General features: G+C 41.8%; 1 protein-coding gene across 2 annotated transcripts in view; it reads left to right on the top strand.

Moving 5' to 3' along the window:
- UTRN (utrophin) overlaps positions 1 to 24,605 on the top strand; it is a 945,243-nt gene that overhangs the window by 8,732 nt on the left and 911,906 nt on the right. For both annotated transcript variants that reach the window (XM_077486405.1, XM_077486408.1), the window contains exon 2: positions 9,926 to 10,134. In XM_077486405.1, the coding sequence (XP_077342531.1) occupies positions 10,053 to 10,134 (82 nt within the window). In that variant the 5' untranslated portion in view covers positions 9,926 to 10,052. The remainder of the gene's footprint in view (positions 1 to 9,925; positions 10,135 to 24,605) is intronic.

Consider the following 24,605-nt stretch of genomic DNA (forward strand, 5'->3'; position numbering starts at 1 on the left):
TTCTTCCCACAATGAGAAGTGCTCTATGAATGAGTGATGAATGAAAGGTCAGCTGTCTTCATTCATAGTGCACTTTTCATTGTGGGAAATACAGCTTCTATGAATGGAGAAGGAAGGGCAGGTATAATTGGCACTTTTGACATCACTAGAAGATTACCACTGTGGGGGTATCCAGGGGGCAGAGAATGAAAGATTTCAAACAAAATATAGCCCCCAGCTCACAGGACACTCATCATTTATGTAAGTACCTTCACTGGCTCTGATTTAACACAAAAAAGAAATCAAAAAATTTCAGCTTTAAAAATATTGATCACAGTTTTTATTTTTTTTGTGTGTGCGTTTTATAATTTTTTTTTATTTATGAATTTATGGTTAACATTGGTGAGGGAACAACCAGATTGCCACATGGTTTACAAAGCAATGAGCACAAGTATAGCTATAGTCTATGAAGCCCCATACACACTATCAGATTTTCTGCTGATTTTTTTTCCTTCCAAATGACCAAAATCATCTAATATGAGGTCAAACCTTAGGACTTTCAATTTGTATGCAATCAGGCAGGCCCTTGTACTACATGATTTTGGTAAATCGGAAGCCAAAAATCAGCAGAAAATCTGATAGTGTGTAAAGGGTTTAAGACTTCATAGACAACACACAGGACATTTCTTGTACCAGAATCCCCCATTCACACTAGAGCATAAGTAATTCCAGGTGAGTTTGAAGATTTTTTTTTTTTTTTGCACATACAGATTTTGGCCTTTTTTAAGGTGCTCCTATTGAAGTCTGTAGGGACCAAAAATGCGTGACTCCACCCCAAAAAGCTCATATATGTTTTTGACCTTCAAGCCACACGCTTTAATGAATATGATGGGAATCCTGGGTGTTGAACATAGAAGCGTTTCAGGAAAAGCGCATCAAATCTCTCAGATGTGAATGGGTTCTGAAGTTATTAGCCCAGACATTTCATGTCTGCTGAACCTATTGAAGTGTCAGATATCTGGACACAGGCATCTAAATTCTATATGTACCCTAAGTGCTGGTTCACAGCATAATTTCTGCATTTTTGATGCATTCAGGTGCATTTTTGATGCGCTCCAGTGCTTTGGTTTCCCTTTTTTCCTTTGTCTCAATTCAGGACATGTGCAATTTGGTGCATTTTTTATGCGTTTTGCTGTGTTCCATTTACAAAAAATTCAGTGTGTTCTTCTTTTGTATAAAGAGTATAAAGAAGAGTATGTGCTAGCGGCGCAAATAAACAAATATTTTTTAATAATCTTGTTTGCTGCAATCAAAGGTGCATACCACCCTGGAGTGGGATGTTAAAATAATGAACAATGTGTGGATTGTGCTAACTTCTAAATAAATTTATCTCATACCACTTCTGTTTTTTGCCATGGGAAATATGTGTCTATTTTCTATTTCTATGGGGAATCCTTCCGGATACTCCTCACAGTTCCAGATTAAGAGATTCAATTAATTGATTTATATATGTACCCAAAATCAGCCCACTATTTAGAACCGTGCTCCTAAAAAAATGTATAAGTGAAGTAGGTGTATATATAAACCGATATTTAATATACAAGTGGATCAAATATACGGTGCTAGTAAATGACAAATTATGACTATAATTAAACCCACAAAGTGCAAGTGCCAATTATGAAACAAAAGTGCAAATGCTAATAAATGGTATGGTGAATTGTTCAACTTATTCCAATAAGTCCATGGATAACGTGCAAGTAAATACAAAAAAAAAAAAAAAAATATATATATATATATATATATATATATATATATATATATATTAGGCACAATAGAGCCCCAGTGAGTGATCAGCTCCTTTCAATAATCTTGTCCCTTATCCGTAGTTAAGTTCTTCCTATTTCGACCATTTTTTGTGACTACACCACCACCTTTTTAGAATGGCCACTCACCAAATGGAAGTGTGTATGCGCCTTTGGTTCATTAACTGGATAACCACTCCGTTTCAATGAATCAGTCAGCAGCCCTTCCAAGCAGTATATCCGTATCTTTTGCTCTATTAGTTCTCATGAAAAATAGATAGCCATCATAGTGTAGTATATTTCTACTCTTTAATAATTTTTTTTTAAAAAGACTGTTACTCTCACATTTCAATGAGCCCCTGAGTCTGCACCAAGCTTCCTGATGACACAAACATTGTTTTGAAACGCGTAGAGATGGCTGGGAGAAAATTTACGCCACTTATGGTCAAACGTGAGTGAGGCTTTGGAGCGCACGCTGACAGGAAAGCACAGGGGCAGACATGCTGACACTCCTCATCCCAAATTAGATTAGCTTGGATAAGGGACAAGATTATTGAAAGGAGCTGATCACTCACTGAGGCTATCTATTGTGCCTTGTTTTATATATATATGTATTTTTTGTATTTACTTGCATGTTATTGATCAATGGACTTATTGGAACAAGTTGGACAATTCAGCATACCATTTATTAGCATTTGCACTTTTGTTTCATAATTGGCACTTGCACTTTGTGGGTTTAATTATAGTCATAATTTGTCGTTTACTAGCACTGTATCTGTATATTTGATCCACTTGTATATTGAATATCGGTTTATGTATACACCTATTTCACTTATACATTTTTTTAGGAGCACGGTTCTAAATAGTGTGCTGATTTTGGGTACATATATAAATCAATTAATTGAATCACTTAATCAGGAACTGTGAGGAATATCCGTAATGCTGCGTACACACGGCCAGACTTTTCGACAGCAAAGGTCCGACGGAATGAATCCGTCGTACAAATCCGTCAGACTTTGGTGTGTTTGTGTGTGGCCAAGTCAGTTAGTTCCGAAAGTCCGTCGGGAAGACCTGCCGGAGAGTCCTAGTCTGCCGGAGAGTCCGGTCGCGTGTACCCAGGATAAGGATTGCCCATAGCAATAGAAAATAGACACATATTTTCCATGGCAAAAAACAGAACAGAAATTTATTTAGAAGTTAGCGCAATCCACACATTGTTCATGTTCTTCTTTTGCTCATTGCACTGGAATGCACTGTACTGGTGTGAATCGGGCCATTGGAATACATGGAAAACACTGTGCATGCTTTTTTTATGCAGAATAAAAATGCACCGGATTGCATCTGGTGTGAAGCAGGCCTTAGTACGGAACCTCTGGGAGTGTTCTGAACTGTTATCAGTTCATCATTTTATTAAAAAAAATTGTATCCATCCTATCTTACAATTTAATTTTTATGGACTCTTTGTGTTTGACAAGCTGTAATGGCACCATAAACGCCTTGCTCTCAGATGAAGCTCTTTTATGGCTCAAGCAAACTGTCAGTATGTTTTCTTGCAGCAGATTTGCTTGCTAGGATAAAACAAACCTTTCCCCTTCTTCATACAACTTCCAGGCCAAGTAACTTGAAACTTTCTTAATTCGATCTCCCGAAATAAAGCTTGGAGTGGAGTACAGTATATTAATTATAGACAATCTGCTGGAATGTCTAAATTTAGATGCTGGGGGAGCGGAAATACATTTTGTTAACTAAAATTATATTTTACCTAATTTTCTTTGTTTTTTTTTGATAAAGTAGAAAACTAAAGGCAACACTTTGTGTTTTCATTTTGGATAGAGCAAGGGAGGGTTATAACCCCTGTCAGTTGTTTTCTTCCAATCTGTGTCCCATTAGGGGTATTTCCCTTGACTGCCCGCTAAAAGTAAGAGTAAAACAAAAAGTGAGAGAATCCCTGATTGTCATCAGGCTCATCAGAACCAGTGTCCCCAGGATGCACAGAGAGGGAAAATCTCCCTAATGGGTACACAGGCAGCAAAAAAACCTGACAGCTGTTCTAGTCAGTCTGCAAATTTTGCCTAAAATACTAAGCACCTAAAATATTTACAGTAGATCTGTTTTATTACCATAAGGCTCGGTTCACACAGGTGCGACTTGTCCAGGCGACTTCGCCGTCTGACAAGTCGCCCCCGTTCTGTACTACGGAACCGTTCTAAGAGGAGCGACTCAAGTCGCTCCGACTTAGAAAAAAGGTTCCTGTACTACTTTTGGCATGACTTCGGGCGACTTGCATTGACTTCTATACAGAAGTCATTTTGCAAGTCGCTGCTGAGGTCTCTGCAGGTCGCGGCGCTGCAAGTCGTGCCGCGTCGTGCCGCGTCCTGTGTGAACCGAGCCTAAAAGTGACATGGTATTTACAAGTCATGCTAGTATGATGGTTTATTGTAATTAATTTTTTAATTGTCCTAATTAGGTGTTTATAATACTGGAAAACCTCCATGCAGCCAAATTCCAGTTATTCCTATTTCTATGGAGAAAACAGTAATGCCTCATACACACGGTCGGACATTCCGACCACAAAATCTGTCTGATTTTTTTTATGACGGATTTTGGCCGAAACTAGTCTTGCATACACGCGGTCGCACAAAGTTATTTCGGAACGAGGTGACATTCGTAACGTATGACGGGACTACGTAGAGGCCAGTAGCCAATAGCTTTCGTCTCCAATTTTTTTTCTGAGCATGCGTGGCATTTTGTGTGTCGGAATTCTCTACACACGATTGGAAAAAGTCAGATCGGATTTTGTTGTCAGAAAACCTTTTATGTCAGAAATTCCAACAGAAAAAGTCTGACAGAGCCCACACACGATCATATTTTCCGACAACATAAACCAATCGGAATTTTTCCGTCTGAATTTCCGACCGTGTGTATGGGGCATAACACATTTTAACTACACATATACTGCATCCATGCTTTGACCAAGTCATTGGAACATTAGTATAAGTACATTAGGCTCCTATTATGTGAATACAAACTTATAAGGCTATACAGTTGTATTCATAAGTTTACATACCCTGGCAGAATTTATAATGTCTTGTTCATTTTCAGAGAATATGAATGATAACACTTCTTTCACTCATGGGTAGTGTTTGAAGCCATTTATTATCAATCAACTGTGTTTACTCTTTTAAATCATAATGGGAACAGAAAATACCCAAATGACTCTGATCAAAAGTTTACATACCCTGGTGATTTTGACCTGATACACATAAGTTGACACAAAGGGGTTTGAATGGCTATTGAGGCCGGGTTCACACTGGAATGACACAACAGTCGTACCACTTTGGATCCGACTTTGCCCTGCGACCTACTTCAATGAACAATTATCCGACTTTGATCCCTGACAATGCAAGGCTGGTCTGTCTGGTATGAATCTTTAGGGGAACTCCATGCAAAATGTAAAAAAAAAAAAAATGTCATGGGTTCCCCATCAAAGAGCATACAAGGCCCTTCTCCCCCCAAAATCCATACCAGACCCTTATCCAAGCACGCAGCCCGGCAGGTCAGGAAAGGGGGTGGGGACGAACGAGCGGCCCCCTCCCTCCTGAACCGTATCAGGCCACATGCCCTCAACATGCTAATGAGGACAAGGGCCTCTTCTCGAAAACCCTGGCCGTTGGTTGTTGGGGTCTGCGGGCAGGGGGCTTATCGGAATCTGGAAGCCTCCTTCAACAAGGGCAACCCCCAGATCACAGCCCCCCTCACCCTATGTGAAAGAGTATAGGGTACATTATACCCCTACCCATTCACCTGAAAAAAGTGTGAAAAATAAAACACAGCACACAGGGTGTTAAAGTAATTTATTAAGGCAGCTCCGGTGTCTCTTCTGACCTCTTCTCCCCTCTCCGGCTCTTCTGCCTCCTCCGCTGTTGTCTTCTGCCTCTGTCAGTTCTTCTCTGCTGATGTCTTCCAGCCCTCTCTGGTTCTTCTCCCTCTGTCCACTGTCTTCTGCCTCTGCCAGGTCTTCTACGCTGTCTTCTCGCTCTTTTGCTGGGTCTTCTCTGCTGTCTTCTGCCTCTGTTCTTATTGACACAATGCTCTCTCCTGATCTAATGCTGGGTGCGCGGTATGCCCCTACTTAGAGCGGGAGAGAGTGTTGAGTCAAGAAGAACAGAGGCAGAAGACATTGGAGAAGACCCAGAAAAAGAGAGTGAAGATAGCAGAGACAACCCAGCAGAGATAGAAGACAGCCAACAGAGGTAGAAGAACCAGAGAGGGCTAGAAGACCCAGAGAGGGGAGAAGAACTGACAGAGGCAGAAGATAACAGTGGAGGAGGCAGAAGAGCCGGAGAGGGGAGAAGAGACGCCGGAGCTGCTTTAATAAATTACTTTAAGCACTTTCAGACCGGACCAATTTGCTGGTCAAAGACCAGACCACTTTTTGCGATTCGGCACTGCGTCGCTTTAACTGACAATTGCGCGGTCGTGCGACGTGGCTCCCAAACAAAATTGACGTCCTTTTTTTCCCACAAATAGAGCTTTCTTTTGGTGGTATTTGATCACCCCTGCGGTTTTTATTTTTTGCGCTATAAACAAAAATAGAGCGACAATTTTGAAAAAAACGCATTATTTTTAACTTTTTGTTATAATAAATATCCCCCAAAAATATATAAAAAAAAATTATTTTCCCTCAGTTTAGGCCGATACGTATTCTTCTACATATTTTTGGTAAAAAAAATCGCAATAATCGATTATTGATTGGTTTGCGCAAAAGTTATAGCGTTTACAAAATAGGGATAGTTTTATAGCATTTTTATTAATAATTTTTTATTATTATTTTTTTACTAGTAATGGCGGCGATCTGCGATTTTTATTGTGACTGCGACATTGTCGGGGACCCATCGGACATTTTTGACACATTTTTGGGACCATTGTCATTTATACAGTAATCACTGCTATATAAATGCAGTGATTCCTGTGTAAATGACACTGGCAGTGAAAGGGTTAACCAGTGGGTGGCAGTGTAGGGGTTAAGTGTTCCTAGGGGTGTGTTACTAACTGTGGGGGGGTTGGGCTTTCATTTAGTGTACACTGATCTCTGCTCCAATCACATGGAGCAGAGATCAGCGTCACTAGTTGCTAGGCAGAATGGAAAAATGTTGTTTACACAGCATTTCCTCCATTCGGCCGCTCCGTCAGACGATCGCGGGGATGCCCGCGGCGATCGAGTCCGCGGGTCTCGCGACCGGACTCACGGGGGTCCCGACCAGCGCGGGAGCGTGCCGCCGCCGGCGCGCTCCCGATGGCAGGGCGGCATCGAATATTGGACGTACCTGTACGCCAATATGCCTGCCCGTGCCATTCTGTCGACGTACATTGTCGTGCGCTGGTCGGGAAGTGGTTAAAAACATGTGTAATGTGTTTTATTTTTGACACTTTTTTTTTTTTTTAGGTGAATAGGTAGGGGTATACCATACTCATTCACATAGGGTGAGGGGTGTAATCGGTGGGGGGGGGGCTTTCAGATTCCAAAAAGCTCCCCGCTCAACGGCCAAGGTTGTCGGGGAGAGGCCCTTGTCCCCATCAACATGGGGGCAGGGTGCTTTGGGGTGGGGGGCGCAGGCCCCCCCTCTGCCCCAAAGCACCCACCCCACGTGTAGAGGGCATGTGGCCTGGTATGGTCTGGGGGTGGTTGTTTGCCCCCTCCCCTTTTCCTGACCTGCCGGGCTGTGTGCTCGGATAAGGGTCTGGTATGGATTTTGTTTTTTTCGTTTTGTGTGTTTTGATTTTTGCGCACGTGATTTTGCTGCGATTTATGTTTTTGCATTTTTTTTGGCCAATTTGTTGTTGGGCAGATTAAAAAACACAAATTGCTGCAAAAACGCATAAAATGCTTTTCTGTAGCTTCTCTATTGAAGTATGTTGAATCAAAAAAAGCACAGTTTTGCATTAAAAAAAGTCCCTGACCCTTTCCAAATACCCAGCGGCTGAAAAAAAGCATAGATGTGAACGTGTCCCATAGGAAACCATGTAAATGAACTGTATCGCGTTTCTTCAAAATGCACCAAAAAACACATAGATGAGAACCAGGTCTATGACGTTTAGTAACATAATGGGGTTAAAAAAAACGAAAATTAGCCATTTATAGTACAAAAAAAGCAGATAATCACTACTGTAAGGGGTTCATTTTTTTTCCTGTAGAACTGTGAAAGTAATATTTACAGTAGCGATTATTTGCTATTTTTGGACTATAAAGGGATCATTTTAGTTTTTTTTAACACCATTATGTTACTGCCCGATTAATCGATTATGAAAACAGTAATCGATTAATTTCATAATCGATTAGTTGTCAATTAACTGATTAGTTTTTAAAGCCCTAATATAAAGCCAAGACCTCTTGTTTTTGGTAGAATGTGAAAGGGTTAGAATTTGCCTGGTTTTTATCACTCTCTCTGTCTGGGTAGCTTCACCCTCAGTATTGGTCCTGCTGACTACTGTCTCCCATACAGAAAGTAATGGCAAATCCAAAATTGTTGAGGCTTTACAGCAATAAGAGATGGGTAACTCTGTTCATATGACGGCTACAGCTAAGGAGCAGAGGTTTCCTCTTAAGCTGGCCACAGATGGTTCGAATCTTGGCCGGTTCAGCAGGGACATAAGATAATCATTCAATCAGATTGTAAAACATTCATGTTTTTTAAGGGCTGGTTCACACAAGGATTGCACGGGACCATGTGTGTTCTCGTGTGCTGCAATTTAACAGCTCATTCATTTGAACGGGCTGCAAAATACACTGGACTGCGGGAAAGGTAATGCTTGCACTGCTTTTAAAAGTTCACTGCACCAAACTGCATGGTACTGCATTACCATGTGTATTGGTGCCCGCAAACTCATCCTATTTGAGGTGCCATTACCAATACATTAAAACGTTTGTAAAGGAAAAAAATTTATAAAAATAACAAACATGTTATACCTGCACTGTGCAATTGTTTCGCACAGAGCAGCCCCAATGCTTCTGTTCCTGGTTTCCCCGCCGGCACACTGAACACCCCTCCACGTTGAGTGCCCCCATAGCAAGCCACTTTCTCGTGTGTGCTCGCTTCTGAGCCCACTCTCTATGTCCTTAAGACATAGAGAGTGTGGCTTAGCCCTACCCCCTGCTCCCATCTCACTGGCTGTGATTGACAACAGTCTAATGGCTCCTGCTGCTGCATCTCAGCCAGTGAGGAAGGAGAGATCCGGGAGAGCCTCGGGTCTTGTGTACATCAATGGATCGAGATCGGGCTCAGTTAAGTATGGGGGGGAGCTGTTAGGGTAGCTGCACACTGAAGGTTTTTTAGAATACATGAAGGTACAAAGCCGTTAGCCTTTACAACAACTTTAAATACTTACCTGAGCCCTATCTCGGCCCAGTGCTGCGCCTGAGGGTAGCGGCACTATGCTCTCTCCCCCCTCCTCACTGGATTCAGTGAGAGGAGCTGGAGCCATTGGCTCTTACTGCTGTCAGTCAAATCCAGTAAAGGGGGGTGGGGGGGCTGAGCCATATTGTGTCTGTCAATAAATGCACACAGTGTGGCTCAGGAACGAGCACACATGAGTACCCCCCAGCAAGCAGTTTTCTAGGGGCGAGAGGTACTGAAAGGCAGGAGGAGCCAGGAGCGCCACCGGGGGACCCCAGAAGAAGAAGATTGAGGCTGCTCTGTGCAGAACAATTGTATAACATTGTATTGTGCAAACCCAGCTCTGTCTAGCACCAAAATATCTATTTTGTACTACACCTATCATATAAAATCCGGTTGCAGTGAATCAACCATCAAAACAGTTCCAAATGTAACAGTGCAATCAATAATCAGTGCAAAATTGTATAACACGTTTCTTTAAAAAAAAAAAAAAAGACTTTAGTATCACTTTAATATATCTTTATTTTAACATTGATATGACAGGTAAGCAGTACAGTTTCTAATTTTTCTCGGTGCACACATGTCACAATTACACGCATAACAGTATAATTTGCAGAGTCACATATGTCATATCATCACACCAAGGAGATAAAGGAAATGATCGTTTTGATAAATTGCACCCATTGTTTGAATTATATTCTTCTTATGTTTCCCAAGTATGTTTGGTGACATTATGAATTTTTTTTGCAGGTTTTTCACAGCTGACTCAACAGTTTGGCTCAGAAAGTGAACGCTGGAAGTTTTGTATGTATAAAGTGTGCTAAAGTTTAATCTTGAAGGATTTATCAAAAATCAGTCATTAAGGATAATCTGAAAAATGGCCAACCTCGGGGCTCAGCTGGACAGATCTGAAGGAGAACAAAACAATGAGTTTAGTGATATCATCAAATCCCGATCTGGTAGGTTGTAAAGCCACTACTATGATTTATTGTGCTTTGAACTTTTTCTTATTGGGGTAAAGTGCAAACTTCAGCATTCCATCTGTTGCCTGGCTGCTCCCTCGGATGCCTGTCTGTGCTGCTGCCGGTTATTTTTATTATAGCTGGAAACGTGAAAGTCTACATTTCTGCTTAACTATATCTGAAGGGCCCCTTTGGATCTATACATATGCATTTTTTAAGCTTTAGATACATGTATTGTTATGTGTCAACTTTCATTTCCTCTCTGCCTTTTATATGCGTTTTCAATGTGTTTTTGAACTAAGAGTTTGGAGTTAGGGTTAACAGCCGTTGGCCATGGCTTGTTGGCATCTGTATCCAACGCATCAAAATGCATGTTCCATGCAATTGTATGCCTTGCTCTTCTACTTCTGTGACCCTTCCAATGCACTAAGGGCTCTATCACACTGGCAGTAATGCTTACCGCCTTCTTAGTTGCCTACGGTAATTTAGTTGCAGCGTACATGAGAACCTGTATAATGTGAGTCACTGATATATTTGTGCAAAGCGAAAGTAGTGCTTAGATACTGTTTGTTCATACACAAACATTTTGGTGGGCTGATCCATACTCTGCCTTCTCAAATCTCATGGTATATTGGCAAGATGTGCCCTCACGCCTCCTGTATTCTCTATATTTTAATACAGCAGATACAGTGCATTCTTAATGAAGGCCCCTTGAACCTCTTTAGGGAAAGGGAACCTTGACTGTTGGAAGCATGGCATCACCGTGGGCATGAACCTAAAAGGGAAGTTAGGTGGCTCCATTGGCTACAAAGACCTGAGGTGACTGGGTGGAGCTTGAACTCTAGGAAAAGGCTACATTGGGGCACGTCCCACGGCTCTGAGGAGGTTCAGCAAGGACAGACCTCTAAGGCTTCATGTACAACCTCTCCTGAACGATTTAACTTGACAGATAGTAACCGCTTAAAATGCCTGTTTTGCCGGGTTTACATGCCCCATTTAGCAGCGTTTTGCCACTTTGTGTTTTGAAGCATTTACATTTTTTTTGTTATTTTTTTTATTTCAAATAGCCAAAAATGAAAAATGTCTGTAAATGTTTTGGTTTATTAGTTGGTCATAAATGAGTGTGTGCTTCTCAGCAGTCCAGTATTTAGACCCCCTTCATTTTTTTCAGTTTTGTTATGTTGCAGCCTGATACTACAGTTATTTACATTCATTTTTTTTTCTCATTAATTTGCTCTCAGTACCCCGCTATGACAAAGTGAAAACCACATTTTTAGAAATGTCTGTGAATTAAAAAAAAAAAGAAATATCATTTACTTTGAGGCACCTTTGGCAGCAATTACAGCCTTTAGTCTTTTTTGGGGATGACACAACAAGCTTTGCACGCCTGGATCAGGGAATTTTCTGCCACAATTCTTGGCAAATCCTCTCAAGCTCAGTCAGGTTGGATAGAAACTGTTGGTGGACAACCATTTTCAGGTCTCTTCAGAGATGTTCAATAGGGTTCAAGTCAGGGCTCTGGCTGGGTCAATTTAGGACAGCCTTTCTCATCCTTTTCAACACAGAGGAACCCTTGAAGTAGTTCTCTGGTCTTGAGGAACCCCTACTAAAAATTAGAAATCTACAACTCATGATACATTAGAGTGATGGTCAGTGGGAAGAATGGTCCTTACACTTGTGATCATTGGGAAGAATTACCTCCTTACAGATAGCTAAAAAGATCAGTGGTGTCAGGGGGAACTTATCTGAGAGGCAGACATTGCCCAATGCTGAAGGAACCCCTAGCAACCTCTGGAGGAACCCAGGTTGAGAATCACTGATTTAGGACATTCACAGAGTTGTCCCTAAGCCACTCCTGTGTTGTCTTGGCTGTGTGCTTAGGATGGTTGTCATGTTGGAAGGTGAACCTTCTGCCCAGTCTGAGGTCCTGAGTGCTGTGCAACAGGTTTTCATTGAAGATATCTCTGTACTTTGCTCCATTTAGCTTTCCCTCAAACCCTGACCAGTCTCTCATCCCCTGATGCTGAAAAGGTGATGGGAGGCGATGAGTGGTGCCTGGTTTCCTCCAGACATAACATTTAGAATTGAGGCCAAACAGTTGAATCTTGATTTCATTAGACCAAAGAATCTTTTTCCTCACAGTCTGAGAGTTCTTCAGACGCTTTTTTGAAAACTCCAAGCAGGCTTTCATGTGTTTTGCACTGAGGAGAGCCTTATGTCTGCTACATGGTTTTTGGTAAAAGAAAATACCAATAAGCGTATATATTGATTGGTTCGCAGATCTCCCTTCTGTGTGTTTTACTGACGATTGGTGGGTGCCGGTGGACATCCAGGGCCCAACACTCACAGATCGGCTTCTCCCTTGATTAATTACAGCAGATGCAGCCCGCCGGTGGCGCATGTGCCACCTGAAGGCAGAAGTGCAGAATCCGGTATATATCCTTCACAGAAGGGCCGACCTGTAACAGTAAATCTGCTGTAGGGCGGTGTGGAAGCAGTTAATGAGAACAAAAATTAATTTAAAGCACTGTAGTATCAGGCTGCTACATAACAAAATTGAAAAAAGTGAAAGGACTGAATACTTTTGTGAATGCACTGTAAATCCAGAAGGAGTTATGGTATTAATCCCTGTGTCATGTTGATGGCACATTGATAGACCTTTGAAGGCATGTATAGAGATTTTACAACAAAAACCTGGTTCAGTGTGTGACCTGTGCAGTTTAACAAGAAAAATCACGTGATTCCCCCATCCAGGCTAAACCTGTTTGGTTGAACCCAGACGTCAGCTGTCAGTGCCAGGCTGATTAGCTGTGGATGGGGGATGGCCATATTAGGTCAAAGATATTCCAAGCATCTTCGCAGCCCATTGGCCCAGGAATGGTAGCTTAATGCTGGGTTCAGCTGACTTGAAGTGCAGATCCACCCCAAACTAATCACTAGAAAGAATGCAGTGGTTTGCAATATTGCTGGCAGCCTGTAAAACTCCAGGCTGCTGCAGCTGGATGGTGCACTGGGTGGTACTAGCGAATAGAGCAGTTTGTGCCCAGGGATGAATTCCTAGAATGTAGATTTCTTGAGTTCTGAGCATTTGTCCCTTGGCACACACTGCCTGCAACACAATCAATCATTTTCTACCATGGTTTGCTAAAAGTGATCTAAATTGAGTCTAAATTGATCAGAAGGGAAATTGTGCATATTCAATTATTTGCTATTGTAATCATTTTGATTGAATCAAACATCAATTAGAGAATCAATTGCACCATATATGTCAACCGTCAGACAATTACCACCTGAACAGGTGTTCCCATTGGAGGAATCCCCTCTGTGGTGACAGCTATTACATTTTGGATTGCCCATATTTTTCTGTCCCAGCGACAGCAAGAATAAGGGCAAATAGAGGGGGGGGGCTTCTAAAACTGGTGCACGCAGAATCTGGTGCATTTGTGCATAGTAACCAATCAGCTTCTAGGTTTTATTAGCAAAGCCTAATTGAACAAACTGAAGTTAAAAGCTGATTGGTTACAATGCACAGATGCACCTGATTCTATGTGCACCAATTTTAGTAACTCTCCCCCAAACTGTCATAAAATGTTTCATCCTAAATAAAAAAAATGATTTAGATATATCCTGTAATGTCTAACAGCTCCATCATTTTAATTCTGTAAGTACAGGCATACCCCACTTTTAAGTACACAATGGGGTTTATTTACTAAAGCTAGAAAGTGCAAAATCAGGCTCACTTCTGCATAGAAATCAATGAGCTTCTAACCCAGGTGTGTTCAATTAAGCTTTGGTTATAAAACCTGGAAGCTCATTGGTTTCTATGCAGAAGTGAGCCTGATTTTGCACTTTACATCTTTAGCAAATACCACCGTGTACTTAAAAGTGGGGTATGCCTGTACAATGTAACCCTTCTGATAATTTTTTTTTTTTTTCCAAATGATTTGTTTATTATGCTTTTCTCATCATATTATTTGCATTGTTTATTCAGTATTTCGCTTCCTAATAGCTTGGCTGTGTGCGTTGAACACGGCTGTCTCCAAACAGATGTTTTCACAAGTATGTGTTAAGTTAGCTGGACAGGGCTATGGAAATGACTTTTTAGGACAGATGTAAACTATTCCATTCTTGTTGCACAAATGCGATTTGTTAAGCAATGTCTTTCTACAGAGATTCTCTGAAATGATAGTGTTTGTACAAGAAGGAACATTGGAGCTGAACTCCAGGATAAGCAAATGCTGTCTAAATACAAGCGTCTTGTGTATTCTTCTTTGAATCCAGGTGTGCTTTGTGTGTTTCTTGCAGATCTGTGCAGAAATTCAGTGTAAACCTCTGTCTGTTCAGGAGCTTCCTGTAATAAAGACCGGTCAGTGCTGCTCTCTCTCCTTGTGCAGAGTGACTGGTCTTGTGTCCGCCCCTTCCTGTAGTTTTCTGCAGGCAGCATGCAGTGGATGGAGCATGCTGGGTCTATCCCACTGCTCTGCTCCCTCTGCACACTATGTACAGCACAGTGAGGATTTCACTGCTACTTTCACAATGTAATAATTCCTGGGTTTACAATGGCATTTGGCGCACACATAGCGGATTTATATTCTTTTTTGCTATTGAGGTATTTTAAAGCATTCTAAAACAAATAAAAGCCCCTGTCACTAAATAAAATGGTTAGCTTACAGTCCTGACAAGCAACAGACTTGGGGGGGCACACCCTAAAAATGCATTTACATTCAAGATGGTGCTGCTTTAAGTCCATAAACAGAACAAAATAGATTATAGTGAACACATACAAAAATGAGATTGAATCCTGCAAGGCTATTTAAAAACACCAGAACATATTCAAAAATATGGGGATTTGGTCACACTATATGGTCATATAGTGCTAAGCCCACTTACTGCATCAAAATACCCCATTATCAGTGGGTTCTACACTAGTAATAGAATGAAAGATCCTGCGTCTCAACCATGGGAGACAAACTCCTCTTTATGGGAGAACTGAAAGGACTCCTCCTATAACACTGGTGAACACTAATAAGAGGTAATGAAGGGGGGATGGGGTGCTCAGGCCCAAGGAACCTGGTCAGGATCCATACAATATACAAACAGACTTGGGGGGCACACCCTAAAAATGCATTTACATTCAAGATGGTGCTACTATAAGACCATAAACAGAACAAAATAGATTATAGCGCACACATACAAAAATCACATTTAAATCCTGCAAGGCTATTTAAAAACACCTGAACATATTAACCACTTCCCGACCAGCGCACGACGATGTACGTCAACAGAATGGCACAGGCAGGCATATTGGCGTACATGTACGTCCAATCTTTAATGCCGCCCTGCCATCGGGAGCGCGCCGCCGGCGGCGTGCTCCTGCGCTGGTCGGGACCCCCGTGAGTCCGGTCGCGGGACCCGCGGACTCGGTCGCCGCGGGCATACCCGCGATCGTCTCACAGGACGGCTGAATGGAGGAAATGCCGTGTAAACAGCATTTCTCCATTCTGCCTAGCAACTAGTGACGCTGATCTCTGCTCCATGTGATTGGAGCAGAGATCAGTGTTCACTAAATGAAAGCCCAACCCCCCCCCCATAGTTAGTAACACACCCCTAGGAACACTTAACCCCTACACTGCCACCCACTGGTTAACCCCTTCACTGCCAGTGTCATTTACACAGGAATCACTGCATTTATATAGCAGTGATTACTGTATAAATGACAATGGTCCCAAAAATGTGTCAAAAATGTCCGATGGGTCCCCCACAATGTCGCAGTCACAATAAAAATCGCTGATCGCCGCCAATACTAGTAAAAAAAAAAATAATAAAAAATTATTAATAAAAATGCTATAAAACTATCCCTATTTTGTAAACGCTATAACTATTGCGATTTTTTTTTTTACCAAAAATATGTAGAAAAATACGTATCGGCCTAAACTGAGGGAAAAAAATGTTTTTTTATATATTTTTGGGGGATATTTATTATAACAAAAAGTAAAAAATAATGCATTTTTTTCAAAATTGTCGCTCTATTTTTGTTTATAGCGCAAAAAATAAAAACCGCAGGGGTGATCAAATACCACCAAAAGAAAGCTCTATTTGTGGGAAAAAAAGGACGTCAATTTTGTTTGGGAGTCACGTCGCACGACCACGCAATTGTCAGTTAAAGCGATGCAGTGCCGAATCGCAAAAAGTGGTCTGGTCTTTGACCAGCAAAATGGTCCGGTCTGAAAGTGGTTAAAAAATAGGCCACTTACTGCATGAAAGTACCCCATTATCAGTGGATCCTACACTAGTAATAGAATGAAAGATCCTGCATCTCAACCATGGGAGACAAACTTATGGGTGAACTGAAAGGACTTACAGTCCTGTTCACATGTTGTTTGTTTTGCTTCAAAAATGATACCCATGGTGTGTTATTGGTACTTCAAAGCATCTTCAAAGCCTCCATAGAAGTTAGATGACAAAGCTCGCTTGAAGCACCTGAACCTTTTGAGAGGCTTTTATTCAGCTTTAGCTTTGCTTTGTTTTGGAGAAATTCCAGGTATGAGATAACCTCAACCTAACTGGTCTAAAAATTCCCCCCAATGCCTATGCTGACTAGAGATATATATATACACCTCCCTTTTTTCAGCCCACTGTGGTCTGGTCACTGGATCTGGCTACCCTGTGTCAGGCAGAGGTGGCTGCAGGGGAGAGGAGGAAGTGCTGACAGTGGATGGGCTATGGAAGTCTATGGGTGACATCACTGCTGCCAGGTATTCCCAGCCATTGTTGAATACTCTTTCCACCCCCCCCCCCCCCCCCCGTAGCCACCGCTGGCTTATACAGGGTACCATGTGACCGGACTGGGCTTAAAAATAGGTAAGTAAATATCTTTCTTATAAAGGTTAGTCAGCATACGTATTAGGAGGGGTAGGTAGCGTTTATAGGAGTAGGAGGTTTAGCTTGGAATTGTTTATCAGTGATAAAACCTCCCTTTATATTGGGGGTGAAGAGATTTGGCACCCTCTTACATCAATGCTCAGTAGTAAACTGTCCTGTTATTTTACAGGACAAGTGAGTAACTTGCCCCTTAAAGAGGAAGTTAACCCTGGTGGGTTTTACTTCCTCTTTATTTCCCTGCAAAGGTAAAGCATAATGGGCTACTTCCTTACGGCTCTGTGACTGGCCGGAGTTGCGTAACGTCACACCAGTCACGGCATGACCCTTATTAGAAACAGCACAATGTGCCCTTTCTAAAGGACGCAATGGCAGTGTTATCGGCGCCATAGTCTTCGGCGCTCATCTTTGTAGTAAATATCTCCTAAACCGTGGAGGTTTAGGAGCTATGTCAAGAACCTACAGGTAAGCCTTAATATAGGCTTACCTGTAGGTAAAAGTGGTTGTACAGGGTGTACAACCACTTTAAGTTGGTGGTCAGTGGTAAAGTCATCTATTGCATCTAGTGTGGGTATAGGCATATTCAGTCCACAGAGATGTCTGTTGTCATATTGGCAGCATAGCAGGGCGACCTCCCCTTGGACTAAAATAAACCAAATATTTTGCAGAATCGTACCACTTATGCCGCGTACACACGATCAGAATTCTCGTCGGAAAAAGCTCTGATGGTTTTCCCCGACGGAATTCCGATGGAATTCGACTCAAGCTGTCTTGCCTACACACGGTCACATCAAATTCCGATCGTACGATGGGACTAGAAAAAGGAAGTTCAATAGCCAGTAGACAATAGCTTCTGTCTCGTAGTTGAATCTGAGCATGCGTGATTTTTGGCGTGTCGGAATTGCATACACACGATCGGAATTACCGATATAAAGTTTTTCCGTCAGGAAAATTGAGAACATGCTATCAATTTTTTGCTGGCGGAAATTCGGACAGCTAAATTCCAGTGGAGCATACACACGGTCGCATTTTCCGATGAAAAGCTCTCATCAGAATTCCGATCGTGTGTACGCGGCATTAGACTTGTGGCTATTGGCTCCTAAGTCCTACTGAAGCTGCAAAAACCCAGAAAGAGAGAGTAGATGAAGTGAACATTCACTCTCATGTCTTGGGTTTTCTTTGTAATACAACGGGATAGGCATCAGTGTTTCCGAGATGTGTAATCATATTGAATAATTTATTTTATCACACACTTTTTTGGTCTGTTTTCTGTAAACTGTTTTAGTTCCACAGCCAAGAATGGCCACCTGCGATGTCTTTTTCCCCCACTTGTCTCATTATCCTGATAGAATCCAGTCTGAGAGCAACTATAACCAAGCCTTTTCTCAACAGAGCCTGGCATAATGCCATGGATTCTCTTGCTTGTCATTAAGGATATGCTTCAAGGAAAGCAGTTACTCACTTGTCTGCGTTCAGCGATGATATCCGCATGGAACCCACATGTCCTGTCTGCGTTCATTTTTAGATCTATTTTGAAGTGTTAAATACACAATTTTGCCTTTTGTGATAAATGTAAATCTCCGCTATTTGTCCACTAAAACTTTTTTGTTAAATGAGTAATTATCTCCAACTTGGCCTCACAATTTGCATACGTTGTAAAATTTTAATGTGCTGGGAGCTGGAGTGAAGGTGTGTGTGTGTATTTTAGGCTGTATTCGTTATTCACAGGCTGTCATTGTGCATTGGCTGTGGACTTAGATAGTGAAGTGGAATTAAGCATGGCAGGTACCCTGGAGGGAATCAATGATACAAGCTATGATCTGCTATTTGAAAGTGGTGAGTGATTTAACGTCATGGGTCAGTGAAGGTAACATTTGCTGTATTTTATATGTATATATTTACAGTGAATGTTACTGAGATCAGGATCTCTCATTCAATGATGACAGTATAAAAGTAAGAGAAGGGTGGCAAATTCAGAAAAGAAAAGCAAACGCTTCATTAAATGAAATGGTACATTTTAGCGTAAACCTTTCCATCTGATAAAAAGGTTTAAATTTACAACATGAATAAAAAGTGTATACATGCCGTTGTCTGTACATTCTTTGGGAAAGAGTTGAAAAGTACATGTGCAGACAGCTGAGTGTTTCTGCTTTTTATTACATTTTAAATGATCACAGTTTATCAGATGAAAAGTTTTGCTTTAAAATGTTTCCATTTAATCATGTCATTTATCATAATTAACTTATTTAAAGGATTTGTTTAAATAGTGTTGCAAGTACATTGCCCTTGAAGACAAAATTGCATGTAAGAAGACTGACATGGCTAGATAGTTAAAATGATATTAACTACTTCAATACCGGGCACTTACCAGTGCCTGGTATTGAAGCCCTGGAGGGTGGCACTGGTGGGTGGCACTGATGGGCACAGATAGGCGGCACTGGTGGGCACAGATAGACGCTACTGATGGGTGGCATTGATGGGCAGCAATGATAGGTATTGATGGGCAGCAGTAATAGCCAGCACTAACTGGCAACACAAATGGGCACTGATTATCAGTGCCCAGATTACATGCCTAGATGTCCTCTGTGAGGAGATGCCACTTATCGGCTCTCCTCTCTTCACACTCTGTCAGTGTTAGGCGAGGAGAGCCGATTACTGGCATCTCCGTGTTTTTCATGTGACCGGCTGTGATTGGACACAGCCTATTACATGGTTAAAGAGCCACGGCCGCGGCTCTTTACAGAGATCGGGGTTGCTCCGTGTCCTCGGGGGCGTGCGAGAGTGACTGTTTTGGGTACCATCATATGACGTCCACCATTTGACGGTGGGCAGGCGCCAAGTAGTTACAGAGGAAGTGGTAACTTTCCTGCTCTTTGACATTCCCCCTCCAGTATTATCTGCTCCTTCTAGTGGGCCTATGTGCATCCATAGACACACACAGCACTGGCAAACCACACTCTGGCTTCCTCCTCACAGGAGTTAGACAGCTGCATGAGCCTCTGGTTCCAGCTACTCTGAGAGTCTCCTGTGAGACCAGGAAGAGAGGGACAGTGCTGGATCGGTGAGAGGAGTCAGGTAAGTGTTTAGGGATGGGGTGTTTTTATTTTTTTTTTTTTTTTTTTACCTTAATGCAGAGAATGCTTTTAAGGTAAAAAAAAAAATTAGACATTAGAACCACTTTAAAATTTAAATATGGTTATGTGCATGGACACATAGTATTATATGCTGGGGAGTTAACTGACTGCAGAAAACAAAATGTCTGAAGCCAAAAACAGCAGCTGTTAAGTCCAGTGTGCACGAGGCCTAACACTTTTCTCTTGTTCAGCCCAGAGAGCTACAAAATAGGAATCTATGGATTCCTCCATCCATCCTAAACAACTGGCTATAATGTTCTGACAGCTGGCACCCACAACTGTCTGAATACCCAAATAGTGACTGCAGTGAATTGCCTATTTGCTGTTTGGCCAACTTTTTTCCACCTAGCTCCTTTGATTTCTCAGTTGAAGTTGGTTAAACCACATGGTGCTGCCAGGGTCAACCATGGCTCAACTAGCTCAATTCAGAGAAAATGAAAATGAAATTTGAGTCCCTGTTTGTTTTGTTTGTTTGTTTGTTTTGTTTGTTTTGTTTGTTTTTTTTTGTTTTGTTTTTTTTGTTTTTTTTGTTTTGTTTTTTGTTTACCCATTGAGGACAGTCAACCACGCTTCCTATCTTGGAAACCATTGTTGTCAGGACAAACGTTAAATGGAAACCCATGTGCTGACAGTTGCCCCAGCAGACGCTGAAGGTAAATCTTTTTTGGTGACAGCTGTCAAGTCTGATTTCCCCTCAATTTGCTGAGTTCCCTTTTCATTAGCTTTTTTTGTGTTTCTGGGACAGGAAGTAAGGTGAAGTTTCTTCAACAGAGAACAAACAGACATAAAAAAGTACAAAGGCTTTTCTCCAATGTCTATGGTATTACTTACTAGCTCTCCAGCTGCTGCTGGCCTCTCTGTTTATTAGCAGAGGTTCACACTCTTGCAGCCTCTGTGTAAGCAAAAGACCACAATTATGTTTGAACAGATGAGCCTTCAAAAATAGATACACCAGGTGGTGCTGGCAGTAAAATATGCAATGAAGACTTCTGGCCCCAGTAAGACTGGGAACGTCAGGACCCCAATCCGAGCTATTAGGATCAAGAGTCAGCGGCATCTCTCACCACAGGGTTGCTTCAAGACTTTCCATGGCTGATGTTGACTCATCAAAAGTAATATGGTGGCAACCGAGGGAGGAGTACAGTTCAGCTGAAGCATATGAACCATTGTGTATACTCTTCTCTACATGGATGATTTTTTATTTCATTTTTTTATGTCACCAAAAGGTTGTTGAACCTAATATGTTCAATTAACCATCACTATCTCTCTCAATTTCTGAAGACTTCTATTGCATAGCTCGTTTTTATCTATCACAAGATCTCAGAACTATTTTTACAACTTCAATAATGATGTCACAGTATTGGCATTATGGTCAGTGACTTATAACTGGCTGTGGATCAATTTAAGCCTTCATTCACACCTTGGCAGAGCATATTCCTGGTGATTTTGAAGTTTTTGTTTTTTATTTTAGGCGTTTAGTGTTTGTAAAGTTTACATTTTTTTTACCTTAATGCATTCCTTGCATTAAGGTAAATGTTTAGGTGTCAGCAATGTTTAGGTGTGAGCATTGCCCCCTCAGCCCCCCTTTACTTACCTGAGACCACTTTCGATCCAGTGGCTTGCACTTCCTCAGATGGTTTCTCCCCTCGCTTCTGGGTCTCACTGCCTGTGCTGTCAATCAAAGCCATTGACGACAGAGCGGGGGGTGAGGCCAAGTCCCTCTGTCTGTGTCAATGGACGCAGCAGAAGGACTCGGGTACGAGCACGCACAAGTGCCCCCATTGGAAGCGTCTTCCCATGGGGGCACTGGACAGAGAGGAGGGGACCTGAAAAGAGGAGGTTCCTGCCCGCTCTGTGCAATTCCAGAGTAGGTAGGTATAGAAATGTTAAAAAAAAAATAAAAAAAATTACCTTTACAAAACTTTTAAAAGGTGTTTTTGCATGTGTACCCCGCTTCAGGAGTTTGTTTCCTGGGCAGGTCAAGGGGAGGAGAGCAGTTCTATAGCAGGAGAGAAATTCTTCAGGCATACAAATTTGAGTATTGAGCATTTAAAGGGATCGCTGTTTGAAGTCTAAGGGATCAAAAACGCTTGAAATTGCTAGCTCAGAAAAGCTCACATTTTTAGGGTGTAGAGCAGGGGTGTCAAACTCAATTTCATTGCGGGCCACATCAGCTGAAAGGGCCAGTTGTATCTGAAAGAATATGCATCTACTCTTATTATTTAGCGGTACATTAGGTGCAGATTTCAAGGATACTCTGTATAGAGAGTACAGGGTTTCGGGGTGCGCTGTGCACAGAGTGCAGTGTTTAGAGACGCGCTATGTACAGAATGCAGAGTTTAGGAGTGCATTATATACAGAGTGCAGGGTTTAGAGGTGCGCTACTTACAGAATGCAGAGTTCAGGAGTGCATTATGTACAGAGTGCAGGGTTTATGGGTGCTCTACGTAAAGAGTTCAGGGGTGCGCGGCATATAGAGTCCAGGGGTGTGCTGTGTACAAAGTACATGGTTTAGGGATTCACTATTTCAGTGTGCAACACCAACCCCACCCCCAAAGCTTCTACTCTCTCCTACCTGTCCCTATGTAGGTGGCTCTAGTACCGCCCTGTGTAGGTGGCTCTTTCTACTACCCGTGTATTTTGCAGGGAGATCAGTCTCAGATTCTGGAGAGCTGCCCCTGCTGTGACCTGTTTTGAGTGATCTGTTACATCCAAAAGCCACTGAAAGCAAAGCTGTCCCACGTACCAATGCTGCTCCACCTAGGGAAGTATGATTCTGCAAAAAATAACAAAACCCATACTTCTCTTTTAAAAAGCTGACATATATGCATTTAAATTAGGTATTTAGCTGTCTGACTGACTGTAGTTCTACTAGAATTATACGCAAAATGTTATTTTTTCATAAAGGTTAGTGTAAGGGAGGGTTAAAACCCCTGTCAGGTTTTTTTTGCCATCTGTGTCCCATTGGGGAGATTTCCCTTCACTTCTTGCAAATTAAGGACATTGTCGGGCCACTGTAGGTCCCCAGAACTAGTGTCCCCATGGAATGATTTCCCTTCTACTGCTTTTCTGGGGAAATGTGAGATTTCCTTTTACTTTCATTTTTGATGATACCGGTAAACGGGACAAACAGAGGGTAAATACCCTTATGGGGGACAAAGACCTCAATAAAAACCTGACATGGGTTTTAATCCTTATCAACTCTATCCAAAACTAAAAAGTTTTGCCTTTAGTTATGCTTTAGAAAGAAAGGAAAACTAATTCAGACACAGTTTTTGTTCCTCACAGTCTTATGACATTAACCTGACTCTATTTTTAAAGCAAACACCTTTTTTACTTGAGTACAGTTTGCTTAGCATTTGTTAGGCAAATGCAGTCATTGGTGCTATTTTGTAACAGGTAAGGCAATGCTTGCTAGTGTTCTCTTAAAGCGGTATTAAACCCAAAACCAAGAATGTAATATATTGCAGCCTACTAATCATTAGATGTGGTGGCTACATTAGTTTTCTTTTTCTTTTTTTTCCCCTGTGTTCCTCCTGGTTATCTGGCCAGTAACACACCTCCTGCATTAGAGTGCCTTTACCCTGGATGAAGGAGCACAGGAGGCACTCTGGACAGCAGACTGGGGGATGGGAGTGCTAGATAGATGTACTAGCAGATTTAAATACACTAACAAATTGAAGCTGACCTATTAGCAGTTGCAGTAACAGTTTTTTTTCTTAGGGATTAAAGTTTTACACAAATAAATAAAATCTGTTTACTGTAAGCACCCCTGTCGGTGATAAATTGGTTTGTCTCAACCCTCATCTGCAGAGCGGCTTGCTCTGTTGAAAAACAACAGACTTACTGGCAGGATCACCAGGTGAGTATAAAAGAGAGACAGTATAGAAAAGAAAATGAATGTAGCCACCACATCTAAGAATTGGTAAGCTTCTTTTGTATTTCTTTTAATATTGTCAGATGCATTTAAACAATCCTCTAGTTTACAGGGATATGCAATTAGCGGACCTCCAGCTATTGCAGAACTACAACTCCCATGAAGCATAGCAAGACTCTGACAGCCACAAGCATGACACCCAGAGGCAGAGGCATGATGGGACTTGTAGTTTTGCAACAGATGGAGGTCCGCTAATTGCATATCCCTGCGTCTAGTAGGTTTGTTTTATTTCAACTTTAGATTTTATTTTTATTTTTTAACATGGCAATTGAAAGAGCAGCAATAAAGTGCCAAGTGCTAACCCACAGCAATCTGTTATGAAATTGCCGCTTTGTTGTTATTGGGGTTTGTATTTTGCAGGCCGCTCTTTGCCTTACAGTTCACTTATTTAACCAGATGCCGACCGCCCCAGGTGCATTTACTGCTGGGCAGCATCTACTGTGTGCAGAATCACGTGCAGGTACGGAATTCTGGGTTCCGGGTTTTATAGCAGAAAGTAAAAAATATTGTTTTTTTTC

The sequence above is a fragment of the Lithobates pipiens genome, unplaced genomic scaffold (assembly GCF_037356315.1).
Source record: "Lithobates pipiens isolate NorthernLeopardFrog02 unplaced genomic scaffold, aLitPip1_a1.2 Scaffold_18, whole genome shotgun sequence".
NCBI lineage: Eukaryota > Metazoa > Chordata > Amphibia > Anura > Ranidae > Lithobates > Lithobates pipiens.